Here is a 25,429-nt window from a genome sequence, read left to right on the forward strand (position 1 = left end):
TATCAAAAGCCTTCACAATGCAATTTATGATCTAAAATAATGCAGCATAGAAGAGGATGTTCAACCCATTGAGTCAGTGCCTGTTCTTTAGAAAACAAACCCCGTCAGTCCTACATCCCACCCATTCTTTCCCTATGTTTCTTCCTCCTAATATTTATTCAATTTCTTTTTGAGCTGTATCCATTATAGTACATTTCACCATGTGTGAAAATGTTTTACATCGTGTTGCCTCTGGTTCTTCAGCCAATCAACTTAAATGAAGTAACATCTGCGCAAAACATTGTTGGAAAAAACTCAAGCAGGTCTGCCAGCATCAGTGGAGAGAAGGCAGAGTTCACGGCTTGGGTCCAATGATCCTTCTTCAGAACCAGACCCAAAACATTAACTCTGATTTGGCTCCACGGATGCTGCCAGACCTGCTGAGTTTTTCCAGCGATTTCTGGGTCTGTTTCTGATTTCTAGCATTAACAGTTCTTTGTTATTTTTAAAGTCTGGGCCACTTCATTATTGCTCCTTCACACATTGAAAACAATTATTCTATCTAAACTTTTCTTATGTGCACATCACTATCTAATTTCCTCAGCATGCTTGATTTGAAGGACACAGCTCCAGTTTCTTTGTAATCCCTCACCTCTGGAGTCATTCTAGTTCATCTCTTCTGAACAATTGTCAAAGCCCCTAACTGCTAGGAACTGCTGTCACTGTAACGTTGAACTATGTTTTATACAAGTTCAGCAAAACATCTTCACTTCTGTACTCTATACTTCTTCATAAGACCATCAGAAATATTGGTTTCAGTATGTACATGCATGGCTTTGTCACATAGTTGAACAGCTTCCATCAAGAGCAATGCACTTTATGATCTAACATTACTCACGTTAGTCAGCCAGTTCTGATTCTTTGAACCTGGCCATATGCCAGGAGAAAGTGAGGACTGCAGATGCTGGAGATCAGAGTTGAAGCGTGCGGTGCTGGAAAAGCACAGCAGGTCAGGCAGAATCCGAGGAGCAGGAGAATCGACGTTTCGAGCATAAGCCGTTCATCAGGAATGAGTTGGAATATGCCAGGAGTCAAAATAATTTTTCAAGGGTACTTCTTGAGACTTTCTTCATGGCTACCTTCTGGTTTTCAGAGACCAATTGTTCATTCTCAGTCACTCAATTACTAGATGATGGACTTGTACAGTAACAAAACATTTGATATTTGTGTTGTAACTGTTATTTATGGTGTATTTAGTTCACACAGTAGCAGAATTAGAAAAATTCATTAATATCCTCAATTATCAACATTCCTTGAAACTTCTAGCCACAATGCACAAGAAAAACACTTCTACACACACAAAAAAAACCATCATTCTAAACACGTTCAGTAGAATTGGTGATGTCACAACTGGTATATTTTTTATGGCATGTGAGGATTTTAAGCCGGCAATTATTACCCTATTTACTAAACCTTAGGTGTCAAATCTAGATTTAAATTTGATATTGGCAGTGTTCATTAATAATAGCATTTATATTTTTCCTACATAGTAGTTCCTGAATTTGTACAGTCTTAAGCAAGAGACTCCACATTTATTTTTCATTATCTCAGTGATTTTAAGTTTTCTTGTCTCCCAATTGGATAATTAGTCATTTCTTGATATTTATAAAACTGTCCTTTCTCCTTGTAGCATGTAGACATTATTTTATGACCAGACCATTTAAGTCAACATTGTCTCTCCATATTTTTTCTCCCAAAATGCATCACTTCATACTTCTCAGGCTGTTAGCCTATCTGTTTTCTACTGTAGTTGATTGGTATCATCAACTACAGTAGAAAATAGGTAGGCTAACAGCCTGGTAAAAAGTGAGGACTGCAGATGCTGGAGATCAGAGCTGAAAATGTGTTGCTGGTTAAAGCACAGCAGGTTAGGCAGCATCCAAGGAACAGGAAACTCGACGTTTCGGGCCAGAGACCTTCACCAGGAATGAGGAGAGTGTGCCAGGCAGGCTAAGATAAAAGGTAGGGAGGAGGGACTTGGGGGAGGGGTGATGGAGATGTGATAGGTGGAAGGAGGTCAAGGCGAGGGTGATAGGCCGGAGTGGGGTGGGGGTGGAGAGGTCAGGAAGAGGATTGCAGGTTAGGAGGGCGGTGCTGAGTTCGAGGGAATCAACTGAGACAAGGTGGGGGGAGGGGAAATGAGGAAACTGGAGAAATCTGAGTTCATCCCTTGTGGTTAGAGGGTTCCCAGGCGGAAGATGAGGCGCTCTTCCTCCAACCGTTGTGTTGTTATGTTCTGGCAATGGAGGAGTCCAAGGACCTGCATGTCCTCAGTGGAGTGGGAAGGAGAGTTAAAGTGTTGAGCCACGGAGTGGTTGGGTTGGTTGGTCCGGGCGTCCCAGAGGTGTTCCCTAAAGCATTCCGCAAGTAGGCGGCCCGTCTCCCCAATATAGAGGAGGCCACATCGGGTGCAGCGGATGCAATAGATGATGTGTGTGGAGGTGCAGGTGAATTTGTGGTGGATATGGAAGGATCCCTTGGGGCCTTGGAGAGAAGTAAGGGAGGAGGTGTGGGCGCAAGTTTTGCATTTCCTGCGGTTGCAGGAGAAGGTGCCGGGAGTGGAGGTTGGGTTGGTGGGGGTTGTGGACCTGACGAGGGAGATGCGAAGGAAGTGGTCTTTGCGGAACGCTGATAGGGGAGGGGAGGGAAATATATCCCTGGTGGTGGGGTCCGTTTGGAGGTGGCGGAAATGACGGCGGATGATACGCTGTATACGGAGGTTGGTGGGGTGGTAGGTGAGAACCAGTGGGGTTCTGTCTTGGTGGCGGTTGGAGGGGCGGGGCTCAAGGGCGGAGGAGCGGGAAGTGGAGGAGATGCAGTGGAGGGCATCATTGATCACATCTGGGGGGAATCTGCAGTCCTTGAAGAAGGAGGCCATCTGGGCTGTACGGTATTGGAACTGGCACGTCTGGGGGGATTCAGCCAAGTATAAAGTGATGCATTTTGGGAGAAAAAATATGGAGAGGTAATGTAGGCTTAAATGGTCTGGTCATAAAAATAATGTCTACAGGATCAGAGGGAGCTAGGGCTCAATTTGCATGAATCTTTGAAGGGTTGGAACACATTGAGTGAATAATTAGCGAGCATTTACGATCTTCCATAAATTAAGGCCAATCACAGAAGTTATGTTAAACTTTTATAATGCTCTGGTTAAACGACAACCAGATTACTGGCCACGCACTGTCAAAAGAAAACAAAGATATGAAAGAAACACCACAAGTATTACCAGAATGATGTCAAACAGAAGGACATTTATTTGCAAGTATAGTTTGGAGTAACAAAAATGATAGTCTGTTATTACGCACAATGTGATAACAAGTGCCAATCTGTTGTTACACACAGTCCATTGTTAGTAACTGACTGTCCCCATTGGTATTCCACCCTGACCTTAAATTTACCTGGACCATCTTTGACACTTCCCTCCCCTTCCTGGACCTCTCTGACTCCCACAGTGACCCGGATTATACTTCTTCCCACCCTACCTCCTGCAAAAATGCTATCCCGTATTCCAATTCCTCCGCCTCTGCCGTATCTGCTTCCAGGACGACCAGTTCCACCACAGAACACACCAGATGGCCTCCTTCTTTAGAGACCGCAATTTCCCTTCCCATGTGGTTAGAGATGTCCTCCAACACATCTCGTCCACATCCCGCACCTCTGCCCTCAGACCCCACCCCTCCAACTGTAACAAGGACAGAACGCCCATGGTGCTCAGCTTCCACCCTACCAACCTTTGCATAATCCAAATCATCCACCAACATTTCCGCCACCTCCAAACAGACTCCACCACCAGGGATATATTTCCCTCCCCACCCCTTTCCGTCTTCCGCAAAGACCGTTCCCTCCATGACTACCTGGTCAAGTCCATGCCCCCCTTCAACCCACCCTCCCATCCTGGTACTTTCCCCTGCCACCACAGGAATTGCAAAACCTGCGCCCACACCTCCTCCCTCACCTCCATCCAAGGGCCTAAAGGAGCCTTCCACATCCATTAAAGTTTTACCTGCACATCCGCCAATATCATTTATTGTATCCATTGCTCCCGATGCAGTCTCTCTACATTGGGGAGACTGGACGCCTCCTAGCAGAGAGCTTCAGGGAACATCTCCGGGATACCTGCACCAATAAACCACACCGCCCTGTGGCCCAACATTTCAACTCTCCCTCCCACTCAGCCAAGGACATGGAGGTCCTGGGCCTCCTTCGCCTCGGAACACTTCAACCCCAGCGCATCAATGTTGACTACAACAGTTTCCTCATTTCCCCTTCTCCCACCTCACCCCAGTTCCAAACTTCCAGCTCAGCACTGTCCCCATGACTTGTCCTACCTGCCTACCTTCTTTTCCACCTATCCACTCCACCTTGCCCCCAACCTATCACCTTCATCCCCTCCCCCACTCACCTATTGTACTCTATGCTACTTTCTCCCCACCCCCACCCTCCTCTCACTTCTCTCTCCACCCTTCAGGGTCTCTTCCTGTATTCCTGATGAAGGGCTTTTGCCCAAAACGTTGATGTTACTGCTCCTCTTTGCTGCCTGAACTGCTGTGCTCTTCCAGCACCACTAATCCAGAAGTTGATTGGTATCATCCTCACTGCTATCTACATTTCTAATTCTATGAGCTCCAATTTCATTAAACAGCCTTTTATGCAGTACTTTACTGAAGTGTAGCTAGACAACATCTGCTGCATTTACTTCATCCAACTTAGAGTCATAGAGATGTACAGCACAGAACCAGACCCTTTGGTCATCCATGTCGATCGAATATCCCAACTTAATCTAGTCCCACTTGCCAGCACTTGCCCATATCCCTCCAAACCCTTCCTATTCATATATCCATCCAGCCACCTTTTAAATGTTGTAATTGTACTAGCTCCACCACTTCCTCTGGCAGCTCATTCCATACTTGCACCACCTTCTGTGTGGAAAAAGTTGCCCCTTAGATCCCCTTTATATCTTTCCCCTCTCCGTGATCGAGGTTGGGAAATAAAGGTACACAATATTTCAGAAACATTAGGCAGAATGAAAAGGAAAAGGGGTAGTTTTACAAATGCTAATAAAGGCAAGTTTGCCACTTTAATCACGTTATCCATCTACCTTCATACCTTAAAGGAGTGATATGCATGCATACCAAAGTTCCATTGAAATTCAGTGTTTCCCAGGGCCCTACTGTTCATCATGTATTCCCTTTCTTGTTTTTAAGACTGCCGGACCTCTCAGAAACTCCTCGTTATCTATGCAGATACTGTCCTGAATTTCTATGCCTGTTCAAGTAAGAATAAATGAGTCATTCTTGCATTGGTAGGCGGTGACATTTGGGGTACCACAAGGATCAGTACATGTACTCCAGCTGCTCACAATAATCAATGAGTTGGAGGTAGGGATCATAGGGGCCCTCTAATGGCACAGTGGTAGCATCCCTACTCCAAACCAGGAAGACTGGGTTCAACTGGAAGGTTCATTTCCAGACGTTTCATTACCCTACTAGGTAACATCTTCAGTGGGCCTCAGGTGAAGCAATACTGAAAATTCCTGCTTTCTATTTATATGTTTGGGTTTCTTTGGGTTGGTGATGTCACTTCCTGTGGTGATATTATTTCCTATAATGAAGTCACTTCCAGTTTCTGTTCTCGGGGGTGGTAGATGGAGTCTAACTCGATGTGTTCGATGATAGCATTCCGGTTGGAATGCCATGCTTCTAGGAATTCTCATGAGTGTCTTTGTTTGGCTTGTCTGAAGATGGTTGTGTTGTCCCATTTGAAGTGGTGTCCGTCGTCATCCGTATGTGAGGATACTAGTGAGAGAGGGTCATGTCCACAAAAAGTCACAGGATATCAGAAATGGTGAGAGGGTGGAAAGTGAAGGTGTACAAACAGACATTGTTGTCCTTTTCAATAAGTCAGTGAAGGCAGACATGCATGTATAACCAGCCACAATAATCTCCCCAGTATCTGGCACACCTGAGGAATGGGTTGGGGGAGGTGGGGGGTAGTGTGGTGGGGTGCCTTTTAGCTGAATCTGTGGTTGCATGAGAAACACCTATAACAAGTGGGAGAACTGGACTCATTGCTGCCATAGGTGAATGTGTGTTTTAAAGATAAACATCCAGGACCACTTATTCATGCTAGCATACCTGGCTGCACTAGGTCATTCTGTCTTTATTGATTAAGATAAGTTTGAACTAGCTTTATAAAAGAATTTGATCCATTATTCCCTACCAAGAACTAACACCTGTAAAGTCCCCATTATTTGGGTCCCAAACATCTGGAATTTCCCATTTGAATCTCAGATCCTGGTTGCATGAGAATTCTGGGTGCTTAGGATCGGATAATGGGGATTTCACGGAATTAGCTAATAGTATGTGAGCCTTTATCGCAAGTGGATTTGAGTATAGGAGTAGTGAAGATGTGCTTCATTTCTGTAAGAGTTTGGTTAGCCTCCACCTGGAGTACTGTGTGCAGTTTGGTCTCTTTAAGACCTTCAGATGTAGGAGCAGAAGTAGACTGTTTGAGCCACTTGAACTTTCAATGAGATCAGACAATCCGCTACTCTATTTCCTCCCTTATCCCCACAACCTTTGATTCCCTTCATGATCAGAACTTTATCTCAATCTAGAACATACTTAATCTCAGGAAAGCTATTATTACCATAAAGGAGGTGCAACGAAGGTTCACCAGGCTTCATCCTAGGTTGCCAGGAGGTCCTAGGAAGAGAGATTGGGTAAATCGGTCCTTTATTCTCCTGAAATTTCAAAGAATGAGAAGTGATCTCATCGAGCCCTACAAAATACTTGAAGGGATAGACAAGGTAGATGTCAGTAAGATGTTTCCTCCCACTGGGGAGTCTCGAACCAGAGGGCGCAATTTCAAAATTAGGGCAGGGGTGACACTTAGGACTGAGATGAGGAAAACTGTTTTACTCAAAGGGTTTTGAATATTTGGAATTTTCCACCCCAGCTGCCTCTCAAACCCAGCCTTTGAGTATAATTTAGGTAGGACTGATAGATTTCTGATTCCCCATTCCATATTGGCATAGAATAGGTAAACGGTATTGAAGGGTTCAATTAACCGTGATTGTATTAAATGACAGAGCAGCTTGATGGGCTGAATGGCCTACCCTTGTTCCTAACTTCCTTGATCTTGTTCTCAAACAATGCAACGTGAGCCACACAGAGGCTGGCAGCTCATAACTCTGCTAAGTATGTGAGGATGTGCAAAAACAGCAATGTAAAGTATACAGAGTGTTGCACCAAACAGGGAAGCATAAAGTAATTGAGTGATAAGAAACCAGGCTAAGAATCATAAGGTATATCCTGTGTAGATGCAGGAGATGAAAGGTATATGTTCCTCTTGGCAGAACTTGCAAGTTGTAGATGACTCTCAGCTCCAAAGCAAAGTGTTGAAAAGTTGAATTGGAGTGTAAGTTGGTCCAATTCGTGGGCGGCACGGTGGCACAGTGGTTAGCAGTACTGCCTCACAGCGCCTGAGACCCGGGTTCAATTCCCGACTCAGGCGACAGACTGTGTGGAGTTTGCACGTTCTCCCCGTGTCTGCGTGGGTTTCCTCCGGGTGCTCCGGTTTCCTCCCACAGTCCAAAAGATGTGCGGGTCAGGTGAATTGGCCATACTAAATTGCCCGTAGTGTTAGGTAAGGGGTAAATGTAGGGGTATGGGTGGGTTGCGCTTCGGCGGGTCGGTGTGGACTTGTTGGGCCGAAGGGCCTGTTTCCACACTGTAAGTCTAATCTAATCTAATAACAGGCAGGAGGCTGGTGATTTGCCTATGCTGACTTGCATGGATGAATGATCATGGAGGGTGGTGGCCATGGAGACTGTTGTGAAGAAACAGTTGTGGATGGTCAGGACAAGCATTTAGCAAGCTGCAGCTACCAGATACCCACATAGATTTGTATATTGGGAATATAGGCTGTCTAGTTTCTTGGAAAGGAGAAGAAAATGAATGAATAGATAAAGCAAGTTAGGGTGTTAATGCAATGTAAATATATAAACATAAAGTAGTCACGCTCAATGGTGAGAGTCTGAAGTTACCATTTAAGGCTTGAGGGGAAATAAAATCACAACGTGGGTTTCTCAAAATTAAGAATTTGATGTTTTTCAATCTCTCCATATATTTTCCTACTCTTTCAAACTACCAAGACAGGGTGGGGTAATTTCAATAAAAGTATAGTTTTAATGTTTGCAGTTTGCTCAGAATTCATATTGGATTCAACCAGTAAGATATGCCATTCTACCCGACCAGTTCATATCAGTGTTTACACTTCATTCAAAACTCCTCCAATTTTACCTCATGTAAATCTACCATCGTATGTTTATCTAGTTGTCCTTTATGAATCTGTGCTGTCTATTGCAACCAGTGGCAGTAAGTTCAATGTTCTCACCATTCTTTCAATAAAGCTTCTTAAATTATTATGTAATTTCTTGCTGGTTATCTTATAATGACACTTGCATTTCTACTTGGAGGTATTGAACTGTGAGTGAAGTAATAGATTTCAAAATGATATACCTTCCAGCAGGGTGATATTGAGAGAGGCAAATCAACGATGATTTTCAATGATGATTATCAGAAGAAAAATTGTAGGCTATTGAGAAAATGGAGCTAGCCCTCAGCAAATCAAGTGGTCTCCTGTGCTGTAACCGTTCAATGATTCTATGATGAGTAACACTACCTAAGTGCAAACTGTTATTACAAAAAAGCATTTGTCATTTTGCTCATACCAGTTTAAATACAATATTAACTCCATATACTTTTTGGGATTTCTAAGGATTGAAGCGTCTCTCTGTATTAAAAGCTTAGGCCTTTTTAAAAACTCATTGTAATTCAGTGGCACTAAAAACTGCTTATTGCTAATACAGGTGAAAGTAGGTGCTCCAAAATGCAAATTAGCTAAGTTGGAAGTGTGCTTATCAAATGCACTAGACACTTAGCATGCTCTCAGTAGGGCAGCATACTCAGCATTGGTCATGGACTAATTTCACTGTCATAGGAGAAGACCTCAACCCCAATCACAGTTCTCGTTAGGTGAAACTAAAACTCAGAAGGGTGTCGTGTGTTTTTCTTGGAAGCATCAAAGAAGCGCACTGTATTGGTGAGACCTTGCTGAAATAAGTCTATTTATATTTTGCACATGAATGATTATTTTAACTAAAGCTGCTTAACTTCATATTTCTCCACAAACAAGTAATCAATGTTAAATGGAGGAAGACTGAGGTGCTTTTAATATCTTAGGTTTGGCCTAACATGATGAATTAATTACAGTGCATTCCTATTTTAGATTTTGCAGGACCTGATTGTGAAGAGAAATAACTTATTTTTCAAAACGTTTAAGGTTTTCAATATGTAAAGGAATTTAGACTCCTTCTTACACAGGAGCAGGAGAATCGACGTTTCGGGCATGAGCCCTTCTTCAGGAATGAGGAAAGTGTGCCAAGCAGGCTAAGATAAAAGGTAGGGAGGAGGGACTTGGGGGAGGGGCATTGGAAATGCAATAGGTGGAAGGAGGTTAAGGTAAGATAGGCCAGAGTGGGGGTGGGGGCGGAGAGATCAGGAAGAAGATTGCAGGTTAGGAAGGTGGTACAAGAAATGCAAAACTTGCGCCCACACCTCCCCCCTTACTTCCCTCCAAGGTCTCAAGGGATCCTTCCATATCCACCACAAATTCACCTGCACCTCCACACATATCAATTACTGCATCTGCTGCACCCGATGTGGCCTCCTCTATATTGGGGAGACAGGCCACCTACTTGCGGAACGTTTCAGTGAACACCTCTGGACACCCGGACCAACCAACCCAACCACCCCGTGGCTCAACACTTCAACTCCCCCTCCCACTCCACCGAGGACATGCAGGTCCTTGGACTCCTCCACCGCCAGACCATAGCAACACGACGGCTGGAGGAAGAGCACCTCATCTTCCGCCTAGGAACCCTCCAACCACTAGGGATGAACTCAGATTTCTCCAGTTTCCTCATTTCCCCTCTCTCCACCTTGTCTCAGTCCCAGCCCTAAAACTCAGCACCACCTTCCTAACCTGCAATCTTCTTCCTGACCTCTCCACCCCCACCCCCACTCCGGCCTATCACCCTCACCTTAACCTCCTTCCACCTATCGCATTTCCAACACCCTCCCCCAGTCCCTCCTCCCTACCTTTTATCTTAGCCTGCTGGACACACTTTCCTCATTCCTGAAGAAGGGCTCATGCCCGAAACGTCGATTCTCCTGCTCCTTGGATGCTGCCTGACCTGCTGCGCTTTTCCAGCAACACATTTTCAGCTCTGATTTCCAGCATCTGCAGTCCTCACTTGTATGAATTAGTAGCAGAGATAAGCAGCATGGTCCCTTGAGTCTAATCTGCTATTCAATAAAATCATCAATGATCTGTGGTTGAAGCGCATTCCCGCCTACCCCAATAAGCATCCACTTTGGTTCTCAAGAACCTATCTATCTCTGGATAAAAATATTCAAAGGCTCTGCTTCTACTGACTTTTGAGGAAGAGAGTTTCAAAGATTCATGAATCTCTGTGACGAAGAGAATTCTCCTTTATCTCTGTCCAAAGAGGGTGGCCCCTTATTTTCAAACTATGTTCCCAAGTTACTCAATTCTATAACAAAAGAAAACCTTCAATCCACATCACCCAGTCAAGACCTGTCAGGTTCTTGTAAGTTTGAATCAAGCAGCTTCCTACTCTTCTAAGCTCCAGTGGAGTGTATCCATTTCTTCATAAGAAATTTCTAGATATCAGCTTATTAAGTTTTGTTGCCCATCTCTCAGTGCTGTTCTAACCAGGGATATAGCATGACAGCCTTCAGAGAACCTGAGATCTTCTAGACCCTTTGCGCATTTTACATTTCACTGAAGGTGGATGAATGCACCAGTACAATAAAATAAAATACTGCTGATGCTGGAAATCCAAAACAAACACAGAAAATGTTGGAGAAACTCAACAGGTCTGGCAGTATCTGTGGAGAAAGAAATAGACTTAGCATTCAAAACTATATTAATACAGATTTCACGTCATGGTATAACTGGAATACCCTTCAGCTTCCAATGTGGGAAGCAAAACATTTTCATTCTATGAGTTGAGGGATTGTAGCCAAACAAATTCTGAGTTGCCATTCGGAGAATGCAGAGCCTCACTGAATTGTGAAGAAAATCTTCATTAGTTTGGTTAGACTGGTACCCTGTATCAGTTACTGCAGAAGTATATCACCTACAAAATTTTACAAAAGCTAGACTGGCTCACAGCCACTCAGTTATACTCAGCTGCTCCCACAATGCTTTCAGTTAAGGAATTCAAGGATAACCCAGTGAGGACCAAGACATTGTGATATAGATTCAGGTTAGGATGCTATAACATGGGGTAAGGAACTATGGTGATGGTATTTCCATCTATCTGTTTCCTTTATGCTTCTGAGTGAAGAAAGTTAAAGAACTGGAAGTTAGCATTTGTGAATTCTTAGCAAGTTATTGCAGTACATCATGAAAATTGTGTACACTGTAGCCACTGTGCAAGGGTGAGTGGATGCCTAAAGAGTTCAAGTGGATGAGGCGTCGAACAACAGTTATGCCAGATGGTTTTGATAGTTAAGGATGTCACTGCTGCAGGCCAAAGGAGAGCAGTCCATCACACATTTGTGCCCTGAACGTGGTGGACTGGAAATGGGTTAGCCATCATTGTTGCCTCTTTCACTTTGTTATTGAAGGTGGCCATTTCGTGTGTGTGTGTGTGTGTGTGTGTGGTCATTTACTGTGGCTGGTTTTTGATGCTGTGATGTCAATAGTGTGGATTTAATTCCTGAATGAGCTGAGGTTAGCATGAAGGTTTCTCCTTCTCAATTTCTCCCCTTGCCTGAGACATAGTAACCCTTCGGTTACCCCACCGCCAAATGTCTCGAATGAGAGAGCAGCCCTATGGTCCGGAAGGACTTTGACGATTTTAGTATTTATTGTGCATTCTAACATGGCTGTGGAGCAAAATACCTGACCTGAATGTCTTTCCATCATGCTGGCATGAGTAAATTATCTGATTTTCTTCAGACTGCCAAGCCTTTGTACCTTGCTTTCTCGCCTTTGCTGTTCAATGGAAGCTAGTCAATTAATTAGAATGCTTTCATATACATTCCTCTATCTGGTGGACATTCCACATTTCCTGAGATTCACCTTCAAGGAGTTCTTGAAACTTACTCTTGACTTACTTGACAAGTTGTGTCTAAGTTGGTGTTGTCAATATGTGATCACAGAATCATAGAGTCATAAAGGGATTTTATCATCAATCATATGTTCTGCATGTCTGTTCATCTTAAGGATGATGGCTGATGGTTTTTGCCTTGAACTACTGGGTACTTCAACCAAAGGCAACAAATGTGGAATCTATCCAATTGTTTACTACGTCTGAGTAGACTGTCCATGTACCCCAGGAATACTGAAATATACATACTACCATAATTTTATGGATAGGAAGATTTATTCTAAGTTATTACACCGTTTTTCATAGTCTCTTGTGTAAATGGACAAACACTAAAGCATGTTCTGACATTTTATTTGCCACCCCACTGTCAATTAATTATTCAATACCCTTTTGAAAACCATGAATACATCAACCACATCCTCAGATCCTAATGGATCATCAGGAAATAAAACCTTTCCTTGTTTGGTTCTTTTCACAACTGAACCTATCCGTGGGTGATTCATCGGATTCCAGTATCCCTGGCAACTTCTTCAGGAATCATAACTTCTTCTTGGCCAAACAATAACTATTTCATAACAACTAGATGCAACAATACTTCAGGTATTGCATACAAAACTCTTGATCCTTATGGTTATTATTATTATTATTATTATTATTATTATGTGTCTTGCAAATGCCTTTGCCTGACTTGGTGTTCCTATGATAAAGTTTAGGATGGGTACTTGATAGGCAGTTAGTTAACTGCATCTCAATAACCTTTAACCAAGAGAATTTCTATGTCATCATGACCAGGGGAACAATGAGAGAATCTATTGGTTAGAGCTCAGAAACAACAAAGATGCTATCATCTGCTGATATATCTATCGTCTTCAAAGTTTTTTTAAAAATTTGTTCATTTGTGGGATGTGGGCTTACTGGCTGTCCTGCATTTATTGCCATCCCTAGTTGTCCTTGAGAAGGTGGTGATGAGCTGCCGTCTTTACCACTGCAGTTTACCTGCTGTGGGTTAACTCACAATGCCATTAGGGAGGGAATTCCAGGATATGAAACCAACAAAAGTTAAAGAACGACGATATATTTCCAAGTTTGGATGGTGCATGGAGGACAACTTGAAGATAGTGGTGTTGCCATATATATGCTGCCCTTGTCCTTCTAGATGGAAGTGGTCATGGGTTTGGAAGATGCTGTCTGAGGATCTTTTGTGAGTTTCTGCAGTGCATCTTGTAGATAATACAAATAGTAAGAGTTAAGCAGAGCGTTGAGCATGTACACCAGTAGGTTTTCTGAACCTTTATAAAACTCTCAAATAAAAATAAAGTGCAGGAGAAACTCATCAGGTCAGGCAGCATCTGTAGAGAGAAAAATGGTGTTCAAAGACCCTTCATTAGATGCCCCACTAGAATACAGTATCTAGTTCTGGTCATTTAACTTTAGAAAAACCCAACAATTCTTGAGGCAGTGCTCAGGAGGTTAACTTGAATGATTCTAATTATGAGTCACTTTAACTATAAGGTCAACCTGTAGAAGGATTGTTCTTCCTGAAACAAAGGAGGTTGAGGAAGTATTTGATTGTAGAAGATTGAGAGGTTTACATAGGCAGTGAATGAAAATCTATTCTTATTAATTATGGTTCAAGAATGAGGATGTAGCATTGATGTTTAGGTTAAATACAGACTTATATAAGAAAGAACATTTTAGGCAGTGGCTGGAGGTGACTGACCTGGAACTCAGTGCCTGAAGTGAAGGAAAGGGAGATGATAATGATATCCAAAGGTAACTGGATGGACACTTGAGAAAAAAAACTTATTGTGCTGTTGGCAGAGAGCAAGGCAATGGAACTAGCTGGATTGCTAATGAGCCAGCACAGCCTCAATGGACAAATTGGCCTACTTTTGTACCATTATGTCTTCATTTCATCCTCAAGTCAACCAGAACTTGTAATGATTACTGCCAGAGAAGAAATTATATATAACAACACAGGATTGGTACCTGAAATTTGACCTCACTGAATTTGCTCAGCACTTAATATTTAACATAACTTTGTTTGCTTTAGAGATCTAATCTCATTTGTATATCCATAAACATTGTGAAAGTATAATTCTCAATGAAATGTATCACTGTGTCTGAATCAAAGTGTATTGGGCTTTTACCTGGCCTGGAGACTAAAGGACAATTTGATTGTGGTATATGCTTAGAAATCACATACATCTGCCATTCAGCCCATTGAATCTACTCCACCATTCAATCATGGCTGACAAGTTTCTCAACCCTATTCTCCTGCTTTCTCCATGAAACTCTTGATCCCCTTGACAATCAAGAACCTATCTATTTCTATCTTAAATATACTTATTGACCTGGCCTCCACAACCTTCTGTGGCAGTGTATTCCATAGATTCATCACTCTCTTTGGCTGAAGAATTTTCTCCATAGCTTCGTTCTGAAAGGTCTTCTGTTTTCTCGAAGGCTATGTCCTCGTGTCCTAATCTCTCCTACCAATGGAACTATCTTCCCAACATCCAGTCTGTCCAGACCATTCAGTATTCCGTATTTTTTCATCCATGAGAAATCGGTGAGGATGGTGTTTGTGTTGATGGAGAAGGCTATGGGTAACAAATGTCGGAGAGGGATTTTTAAAAAAATCCAGCTCTACTTGTATGGCAAATCCGCTTCCAAGGTGGCAATGCCTTTTAAACTGCAAACCAAATGTAAATATCTGAGCTGATTAAAAATGCCATCCAATACCTGGTTAAGGTGATCCCTGAAACTGAATTTGGGGCTGCTTTTTATGGTACTTGCAAAAATTAAATAAAATCTTTTTATCATATTTTGCAGCTTTTATAATCACTAGTCTAAATGCTGCCTGAAGATTCCAAGCTATCAAGAAAATGGCTTCATCAATCAGTGCTCAGCAACCTTGACAAGACAAAGAGGATAAATCAAGCATCAATGTGGACAGACATGGATGAAAATTCACCAGGAACAGTAACAGATGATACGTCTACCTCTCTCCATACAAAGAACAGTAAGAGATTTAGGGTTTTCCTGTTGATAAATGTCAGTGAATAGCGTGGGAATATATTCTTCATCTATTGTACCAAGTCTTGACAGATAAATTACTGTTATTAATGATATAGGCAATACAGAGAATTAAATCATCCAGGTCAACAGATCTCTTCAAAGTTTTCTAAATCAGCCACAGGAGAAAGTGAGGACTGAGACGCTGGAGGTCAGAGTCAAAAAGTGTGGTGCTGGAAAAGCACAGCAGGTCAGGCAGCATCCAGGGAGCAGGAGACATTCCTGATGAAGGGCTTATGACCAAAACGTCGACTCTCTTGCTCCTCGGATGCTGGCTGACCTGCTGTGCTTTTCCAGTGTACTGTCACATCAGCCATAACTAGGCAACAACTAACCAGAAGAAAATGTTGCTCCACCATTCCTGTTCACAGATATGAGGAGTCCTACACATCAGTGAAAAATAGAAAGCTGTGGTTTTTTGCAATTATCTTCAGTCAGAAATGTTGACTCAAAAATCCATCTGGGCTTCCTCCAGGTGTCCACATCATATCAGATGCAAGTCTTCAGTCAACTTGATTTGTCCTATCTGATATCAAGAAATGGCCAAATGCAAAGCAAGTGTCATGGGTCCTGACATCAGGCCAGCAGTAGTTCTGAAGACCTCTGCCCTAGAACCATCTGTGTCTTTAGCCAAGCTGTTCCAATACAGCTCCAAAAATTTACATTTATGCAAAAATATACTAAATTACCCCAGGTATGACTGTCCACAAAATATAAGATAAATGATCAAGCCATTAATCTACTCTAAATCATTCATAAAGTGGAGGAAGCTAAGAAATACAAACACGATAGCACTTGTTCATCAATGTTCAATTTTGGTTCTGCCAGGGACACCTGGTTTCTGACCTGATTGCAGCCATTATTAATACATAGATAACAGAGCTGAATTCAAGACATGAGGTGATTGGTGGCATTAATAACCCTTGACATCAAGATAGCATTTGACCAAGTGACAACAAACAGCACAAGCAAAATTGTAATAAATAGAAATCAGGAGAAAAACTCTCACTGGCTGGAGTCCTACATAGTGTTAAAGTCACAGAGATCTACAAGTCTGCAAAAGACCCTTTGGCCCATCATGTCCATGCCAATCAAAAACAACCATCCTACGTTTCTAATCCTGTTTTTCAGCACTTGGCCCATAATCTTGTTCTTGATGTCAGAAAATGCACATCAAAATACTACTTAAATGGTGTGAGTGTTTCTGCCTCTGCCACAGTTCTAGATTCCTATCACCATCTGGATGGCAAGTTGTTCTCCACAACTCCTCTCAAACCTCTGTCCTTTAACTTAATTCTATGCATCCTTGACATTGATCCCTCCAACAAGGGGAATAGTCTCTTCCTGCCTATCCTATCCATGCCCATCATAATTTTATACATTTCAATCATGTCCCCTCTAAATGTCCTTTGCTCTAAGGAAAAGAGTCACAGTCTGTTCAAACTCTCTTCATAACTGAAATTCTCCAGCCCAGGTAACATGCTGGTAAATTTTCTCTGTACCTTGGCCAGTGCTGTCACATCACTCCTGTAGTGTGGATTTCAGAACTGCACACAATGCTCTAGCTCTGGCTTGACCAACATTTCAAAGACTTCCAGCATCACCTTCATGGTTATCCAGCAGAAAGGAAGATGGTTATGGTGGTTGGAGGTCAATCATCCACTCCTCAGGGCACCTTTGCCAGAGTTGCTCAGAGTGGAGTCCTAGATCCAACCATCCTGAGCTACTTCATTAGTTACCTTTCCACCATTATAAGCAATGATAAGAATGAATGAATCTGAGAAATATCCATGGAAAATGCGCTTTAGATGTGACTAAGCATCGTTATGTAATTTGCTGTCCAGAGCAAAAGAGACAGGGTGCCTGAAATGACACTTCCAAAAGATACCTCGAAGGAAGGAAATGATAATAATACTAATGAATCTGCACCTATATGTGTTAAAATGAGCTTTAATCTGATGATGAATGTTTCCATCATAGATTTTCTTAATTTTGCGGTATTAATGTATTTAGTGTAGTTAAGTGACAACATTATCTTGAGTCACTATATACTGGTGATTCTTACATGATTGCACAACTATTCTTTGCTTTTTTTGACAATGCCAACACTTTGAGATATTGCTGTACAAGTAAGGCAGATGTTGAAGAACTAGTTCAGAAGGATAGGTTTTAAAAAAGAGCTTTCTGAAGGAGGAAGGAGAGCCAAAAGGTTAAGTGGTTTATTGAAAGAACAAATAACATAATATGATGTGATACAATGCTCACCCCTTTTTGGGATGACAATGGATCAAGTCTATCTCCTGATTAACTACCCTCAAGAGGGAATAAGTAGAGGGAATCAGAATTCCAGGACTTATAACTGGGTCTGCTGAGTCTGATCAAACTTTACCCAAAGAATAAGAGACAGTTGAGATTGTTACTTTCTTCATGATATTCTCTGGTTTTAAATCTGCCAGAACATAATTTCTCTAGACATTGCATATGTTGAAGTGAAACTCCTCTGCAATTATTCCCTCACCACAATAGCAGTTGGGTTTCTTGAGTTACTGATACAGTTTGAGACAGAGTGAGACAGCTTGAACTTTAAAGCATACCAAGTTTTCAAACTAGCAAATGTGCAATTTAGTGTCTATATGAAAAGCATAAAGCATGAATCTGGATCAATCGAGAAAAGGAAAAGGTAGCTGGTTTTTACTTCTATTAAAAAATTTGAGTATTAAAATTTACAAGTTACAGTGATTTTATTTTAGCAAGGAGAGGATATTGATTAAATACTGAAGTTATACTGTTTTAATTCCTGGCTGTGTAAGACTACATTCAAAATGAAAGTCTACTGATTCAAAGTATGTTCATGTGCTTATATTAAATACTTGGGGTTATAAAGTGAATTGTGGAACTTTTTTTGATTCATACTAACCCTTCCTTTTTTAATTTCTCATATTTGGTGAAAGAGATACCTATTGTTATGACGAAAAGATGGATCTATGGTGACAATTATTTTTGCAAAGTCAAATACACCTTCAAAGGAGATAAGAAGAATTGTGATCTAATATTCTTCTATCTGAATGGTATCAGAAGTGGCAATATATGTTTTCATGCTTATGTAAGAAAAAAAGTCATAGAACGTAATTTTTAGGTTTGTGCATTTTCCTATCAATCAATTTACATTGTGGTGAAGGGAATCAACCATATTGTGTTTCTAACCATTTTATTTTCTGCAAGCTTACCACAAAGTAAATATTTAATGTTAATGTTAATTTCTCTACTTTTAGGATATTGTTTGACCCTTATTCCTTTGCAGTAAGGCCTTAGCAGCTGAATTTACAGCAGCTAATGTTAGAACAATTGTAAGTGTGAGGCCAGAATTAGAGAAGCAAAGGTTTCTTAGAAGACTGTAGATCTGAATGTGTTCACACCAATAAAGAAGTATCAGGCTATTTGAAAATGAGAAGAAATTTAAGAACAGGTTGTTGCTTTATTGACCAGTGAGCCTTACTTCTGTTGTAGGAAAGCTTTTGGAAAGGATTATAACAGATAAGATTTATAATCATCTAGCAAGCAACAATTTGATTTCAGATAGTCGACATGGTTTCGTCAAGGGCAGGTCATTGAGTTTTTTGAGAAGGTGACCAAGCACGTAGATGAGGATAGGGCAGTTGACATGGTATACATAGACTTCAGTAAAGCCTTTGATAAGGTTCCACATGGTAGGCTGTTGGAGAAAATGCAGAGGCATGGAATTGAGGGTGATTTAGCAGTTTGGATTAAAAACTGGCTTTCTGAAAGAAGGCAGCAAGTGGTGGTTGATGGAAAATATTCAGCCTGGAGTCCAGTTACTAGTGATGTGCCACAAGGACCTGTTTTGGGACCACTGCTGTTTGTCATTTTTATAAATGACTTCGACGCAGGCATAGGTGGGTGGATTAGTAAATTTGCAGATGACACTAAAGTCAGTGGAGTAGTGAACAGTGTGGAAGAATGTTACAGGTTGCAGGGGGACTTGGATAAACTACAGAATTCGGCTGAGAGGTGGCAAATGGAGTTCAATGCAGCTAAATGTGAAGTGATGCACTTTGGGAAGAATATTAGGAAGGCAGAGGACTTGGTCGATGGAAAGATTCGTGGTAGTGTGGATGTGCAGAGGGATCTTGGAGTCCATGTACATAGATCCCTGAAAGTTGCATCCCAGGTGGATAGTGCTGTTAAGAAGGCATACAGTGTGTTAGGTTTCATTTGTAGAGGGATTGCATTCTGGAGCAGCAATATCATGCTGCAACTATACAAAACTCTGATACGGCCACACTTGGAATATTGTGTACAGTTCTGGTCCCCATATTTCGGGAAGGATGTGGAAGCATTGGAAAAGGTGTAGAGGAGATTTACCAGGATGTTGCCTTATGAGGAAAGGCTGAGAGACTTGAACCTGTTCTCATTGGCAAGAAGAAGGCTAAGAGGGGATCTGTTAGAGAAATACAAGATGATCAGAGGATTAGATAGGGTAGACAGTGAAAGTCCTTTTCCCAGGATAATGATGTCAGCTTGTACAAGGGGGCATAACTACAAATTGAGAGGTGATAGATTTGAGACAGTTGTCAGAGGCAGGTTCTTTACACAGAGAGTGGTACGGGCGTGGAATGCCCTACCTGCTAATGTAGTCAACTCAGCCACATTAGGGAGATTTAAACAATCCTTAGATAAGCACATGGATGATTTTGGGATAGTGTCGGGGGATGAGCTGAGAATAGTTCACAGGTTGGCGCAACATTGAGGGCCAAAGGGCCTAATCTGTGCTGTATTGTTTTATGTTCTATGTTCTATGTTTACAGGGACTTTATATAGGCTAGTGAGCACAAAAGTCATTGTTGCATGTTAGAATATGGATATCATTGATTTAGATGAACATAATTTAATGAAGGGCTAAATTGGGGTGCCTGTAGGAGTGCCTTTGAGTTTCAAGCCTAGAGGTAACAGAAGCATGAATTAGTGTTTCAGTAGCTGTTGTTCTGGGACACTGCTTTGTCTAGTGTGATGATATTATGGCTTTAAGACGTCTATTTTTTCCTTTTTTTTATAAAATAGTTTTTAAGACAGAGATGCCCAAATCTCACTTGAAAACTTGTAAATAGCTTTTGAGGCATTGAGTTGTTTTTTAAATGTTAGAACAATGGAAGCAGCCTGAATGGGTGTGGTCAAGGTCTCACAGAATCAGGGTGTTTAGTTTCTCAGTTTATCAGGAGCAGTTGTTGCTGAGTCTGTTGCTGCAGCACATCTCTTCCTGTTATACTCTCCTCTCTCAATTACAGCTAAAAGCTGGGAGTTCTCTTCTTGCTACTAGAGCTGTATGTAAGACAATCTGTTTTCTGAATTTGCATTTTGCCAAGGGTGTGCTTATGGGATATTATTATATTGTAACAGTTAATTTGCAATAGTTGCTATATCTATTATTTTGTTAAGCATTTCAATAGAATTACAGCTAAGCCAATTTTTTTTTTCTTTTGTTGTATGTTAACCAAAGTGTATGAATAAATTGTGTTTTGCTTCATGTCAAATAATTTGACCAACTGAATTACATCTGGAATGTAGCACCTTACATTTACCTTTAAACAAGGAAAAGGTTCGGGTCTACTCTATCCTCATAATATATATTGAGGTGGTTTGGTCTGGTCCATAACTTTTTTTTTAACCTGTACAATATCACGAGATTTATTATAATGATCGAATGTATATGAAATTGAAAACTCATCTCTAGGTGAGAAGCACTATTAAGATTGTGAACAGTCTGGTTGAGTCTCTGATAGTACCAAATGAGAAAGCGAAAGGGAGAGAGAGAGAGAGAGAGAGAGAGAGAGAGAAAGACGGAGAGTAGTTTGATCAGGAGCAGAACATTTTGGACTTGCTGATATTTGACAGTGATATATTTGATAATTGAAGAGAATCCCAAAAGCTGGTAAAGACACAAGCTTAGCAAATGTGAAACTAATTTTTAAGTTAGTAAGTGAGTTTATCAATCTTGTTTGCTTTTTCTATGATTTGCCTGACATTCCAATATTTTATTTAAACTTGTTACAAATTTGACTGAAAACTCAACAATATCTTGAACTTGTAGCTGATAGCATTAATGTTGTAAGTTTGGTCTTGTTCAAATAACAGACTCCCCTTTGGGTATCCTGCCATATGAACATATCCATCTTATGCTACTCACTTCAGTGGCTGACACTGAATTATTGTATTTTTCATAGAACAAATTAAGTGTGAGATCTAACCGTAGTGGTAATTTACCACTTGCAGCATGATATAGCTAAGAAAATATAATAAATAGGTTAAAACTGGCCAGTTGAGAGACAGAATCTCACTCCACATCATGATCATGCTCTGACTGAAAGGCATAAAAGTGAATGCTTAGGGTGACAAGTATTTCATTAAATGTCTTGACGTTGTTTAAATTTGTTTAAAAATAGTTCAAATATCCTGGTTTGCACCATTTTCTTTTTTATCATGGATGTTGTGAAACTTGAAAGGGTTCAGAAAAGATTTGCAAAGATGTTGCCAGGGTTGGAGGATTTGAACTATATGGAGAGGCTGAACAGGCTGCTGCTGCTTTCTCTGGAATGTTGGATGCAGAGGGGTGACCTTATAGAGGTTTACAAAATCATGAGGAACATGGATAGGATAAATAGACAAGGTCTTTTCCCTGGGATGGGGGAGTCCAGAACTAGAGGGCATAAATTTAAGGTGAGGAGGAAAGATTTAAAAGGGATCTAAGATGCAAATATTTCACAGTGGGGATGGTCTGTGTATGGAATGAACTGCCAGAGGAAGTGGTGGAGGTTAGTACAATTACAGCATTTATAAGACATCTGGGTGGGTATGTGAGTAGGAAGAATTTGGAAGGAAATGGACCAAGTGCTGACAAATGGGACTAGATTAGGTTAAGATATCTGGTCAGTATGGATGAGTTGGATTGAAGGGTCTGTTTCTGTGCATGCATCTCTATGACTTTATACTCTAGGATTGTGTCTTTTTTTAACTACATTATCATTATCATTAAATTACTAATGTAAATCAATTAAAGATTGCCATCAGGAACCTCCTTTATACAATGATCAATGTGTGGAGGGAACTTTGGGCAGAGTATTATTGCAGCAAACTTGATGCCATTATGGAGGGATAAATGAATTGAATTGCTTTGTTTAATCTTTCTGATCAGTACTTATTTTCAATCTTGTGCTTCCTTAGGAGACTATAAGCAACAAAGTATTCAAGAATGGCTCAACACTAGCTGCATGTAAGTAATCATTGCTTATGCGTTAGAATTCGTAACTTGTTTTTTTCCTTTTCAATTGAGTGAAAAAGAGACCATTTTTCTTCCTATTCTTTTCTTCATTCTTTGTTTCCTGATAATAATGGTCATGCACTAGCTGCTCCTCTGTCAATATGATGACAATCCGTACTAAGAATCCATAATCTGTTATCAATCTGTATTTTATTTGCTTGTAGAATTATAAATTTGAGCATTTGTGAATTCCATGATCACATAAATCATTTCCCTTTTAGTAAAAGATGCACACTATATATAAATTTTCATTCATAAAATTTGAGAAGTTGCATGACAGTGCAATTGAAATATGACTATTTTCAGAGTGTGATACAAATCAGTATGATTAAGTACAGTACATAGCAGACTCAAGTGACTTCTTCTGTATACAGGGATGATTGTATCTATATATACATTATATAATACATTTTCTGATAGACATGGTTCCAAAGATTTGGTGCATTACGCTAGGATTGCCCTAAACTGGGATGGTTCCCATTGAGCTTTTGTGACAGTGCACCCCTCAAGGTGAAGCTCTGTACTTTAAAATTTGTGAGGCTTTGATAACCACGGACTACATGACAATTCTTTTAACCAGAAGACAGTTTTTTTGGGTAGATCAAAGAACCTCTTTTCTCTGAGTTAATTGACTTCTATCTGCAGTCGATGTTAGTCTAAATGTGTGTTCCAGAAATAGTACAAACAGTACAGAATCCTTTCTTCTCGAACTGCAATAATGAATCTCAATGGAACTACAGCACCTTTTCCACAGATGTTCCTTGCAAATGCATATTCTCCACTGTTGTTATCTTGGACAATTGATGTGGCTCTGAGACAATTGGTGTGAATGAAGGATTTCAGGAGGAGAACCCATTTTTTAACCACCAGACAATCTCCAGTCATTTCTTCTATAACTTGATGGTTCCGTTCTTGTGCAAAATCAAGTTATAGAAAAACCACGCTTGAGAAGCAGTGCTTAAAGATTTGGTGCTGTAATCGCATTACAATTAACACACAAAGTTTGTGCTATAGAAATAGCATCCCCAATTCATCAATCACATTACAGCCAATTCACGTTATAACAGAACAGTCTCTACATCTTGGTGTAGTTTGACAGTTCTGAAAATGTGTTGCTGGAAAAGCGCAGCAGGTCAGGCAGCATCTAAGGAACAGGAAATTCGACGTTTCGGGCATAAGCCCTTCATCAGGGCTTATGCCCAAAACGTCGAATTTCCTGTTCCTTAGATGCTGCCTGACCTGCTGCGCTTTTCCAGCAACACATTTTCAGCTCTGATCTCCAGCATCTGCAGACCTCACTTTTTCCTCGTAGTTTGACAGTTCTCCCAATTTGACATTTTGCCAAATAAATTTGGCAGTTTAGCTGGGGAACTATTCAACACAATTCACGACACTTTTATTTCATAGAGATTAATTGCTGACCACTTTCTAATGAAGCTGTGACAAAAGGTCTTTCTCTGCACAAAACGTTCCTCAAGATAAAAGTATTGCAGCACAGTCAAATTGAATGAAGAATTCATATGGCAATCTAAACAGACCCATCCTTTGTGCAGGAGGGTACAGGTTGTAATTAGAGCATGCGACACTGGAGGGGATGTTGGAGGCTACCACAAAAGCTGGCGGAAAGCAGGGCATTTTTTAAAAGGTCTACCTTGGCACTGTGGAACATGTCTACCAATGAGGCCCTCCACCTCCTCCCACTCACTCTCCTAGCTATTGCACCCTACACCCCAAACTTGTCCCTCATGCCAGGATATGGCACTTCTATGCCCAGTCACTCATTATAAATTCCATAGAATTAATGGTGTTTGTATTGCTGGATGCAGCTGCACTTAATGGTTGTCATCAGGATGGCATTGATTATACATTCTCCTTCTTCTAGCTCCACTAGATGTGAGTATATACAGATAGTCAGACAGCTGACTGTCTTGGTGCTGCATCAGAAATGGAATGCACTGTACTGTATGTACAGCCCTGAGTTTTGTTTACTTCAGGTGATCAAGTTCTTGTCCAGGATCAAAAGTGAATGTCATGTACTCTTTCCTGATTTCCACTTTACTTTAGCTCTGCAATTCTCCCAGTACTTGATGCATGTCCTGACCTTTCTGGGCCATATTCCCAGCATTTCAAGTAAGTTGACCTAACTGTGAAGAAGATAGAGGACCTTTTTAGCCCAGTGATGAAAATTGTGGCTCATGTTTGTTCTGATTTATTTTGACTCCTGAGGCAAGTGCAAACTAGTTTCAGATGGTCGTCAGTCTCTGGAGAGCCAATGGATCCATGTAGACTGTGGTGGTATTGTCCATTTTTAGACAGCCCTGAACCAATGTGTCTCTGCTGGCTGGGATCATCACCACAATTGGGGTTTGACTACAAGAAACATTTGTGGTTCCAGAATACTGCATCAATGAAACATTTATCTGTTACCTATATCCAGCCATCCTCAGGCCTCATTGTTTGGCACATTGGAATCAGGTTTGCAATGCCAGTCCTTGCCCAGCAGAAAAGGTTTTGAAAGTAAACAATGTTGCTTCAGCAAGGATTCTAACAGCTAATAGAGAGAGAAGGCATTCACTCTGTCCATCTGCACTGGATTTTACTTGATCCAGATCCCAGAGATGAGGAGGCAGCAACTAACCTGCTGCAACACCCAATTAGTCCCACTTCCCAATGTACGCTCTCCACTGTTTCATTCTAGAAGTAAAATGTCATTGCCTCATCTCACTGATATTTTTCAATTCTGTACAAAGATGTATATTATTTCCTTGAAAACAGTA

The 25,429-nt window shown here is 41.1% G+C and overlaps 1 protein-coding gene across 1 annotated transcript in view; it reads left to right on the forward strand.

The window, feature by feature from the left end:
* The window catches only part of LOC132815343 (protein ITPRID1-like), a 143,914-nt gene that overhangs the window by 15,414 nt on the left and 103,071 nt on the right, over positions 1-25,429 (forward strand). Inside the window, exons 2-3 of the mRNA XM_060824207.1 lie at positions 15,077-15,266; positions 22,556-22,604. Coding sequence (XP_060680190.1) covers positions 15,098-15,266; positions 22,556-22,604 — 218 coding nt within the window. The 5' untranslated portion in view covers positions 15,077-15,097. The remainder of the gene's footprint in view (positions 1-15,076; positions 15,267-22,555; positions 22,605-25,429) is intronic.

The sequence above is a fragment of the Hemiscyllium ocellatum genome, chromosome 4 (assembly GCF_020745735.1).
Source record: "Hemiscyllium ocellatum isolate sHemOce1 chromosome 4, sHemOce1.pat.X.cur, whole genome shotgun sequence".
NCBI classification, from domain to species: Eukaryota; Metazoa; Chordata; class Chondrichthyes; order Orectolobiformes; family Hemiscylliidae; genus Hemiscyllium; species Hemiscyllium ocellatum.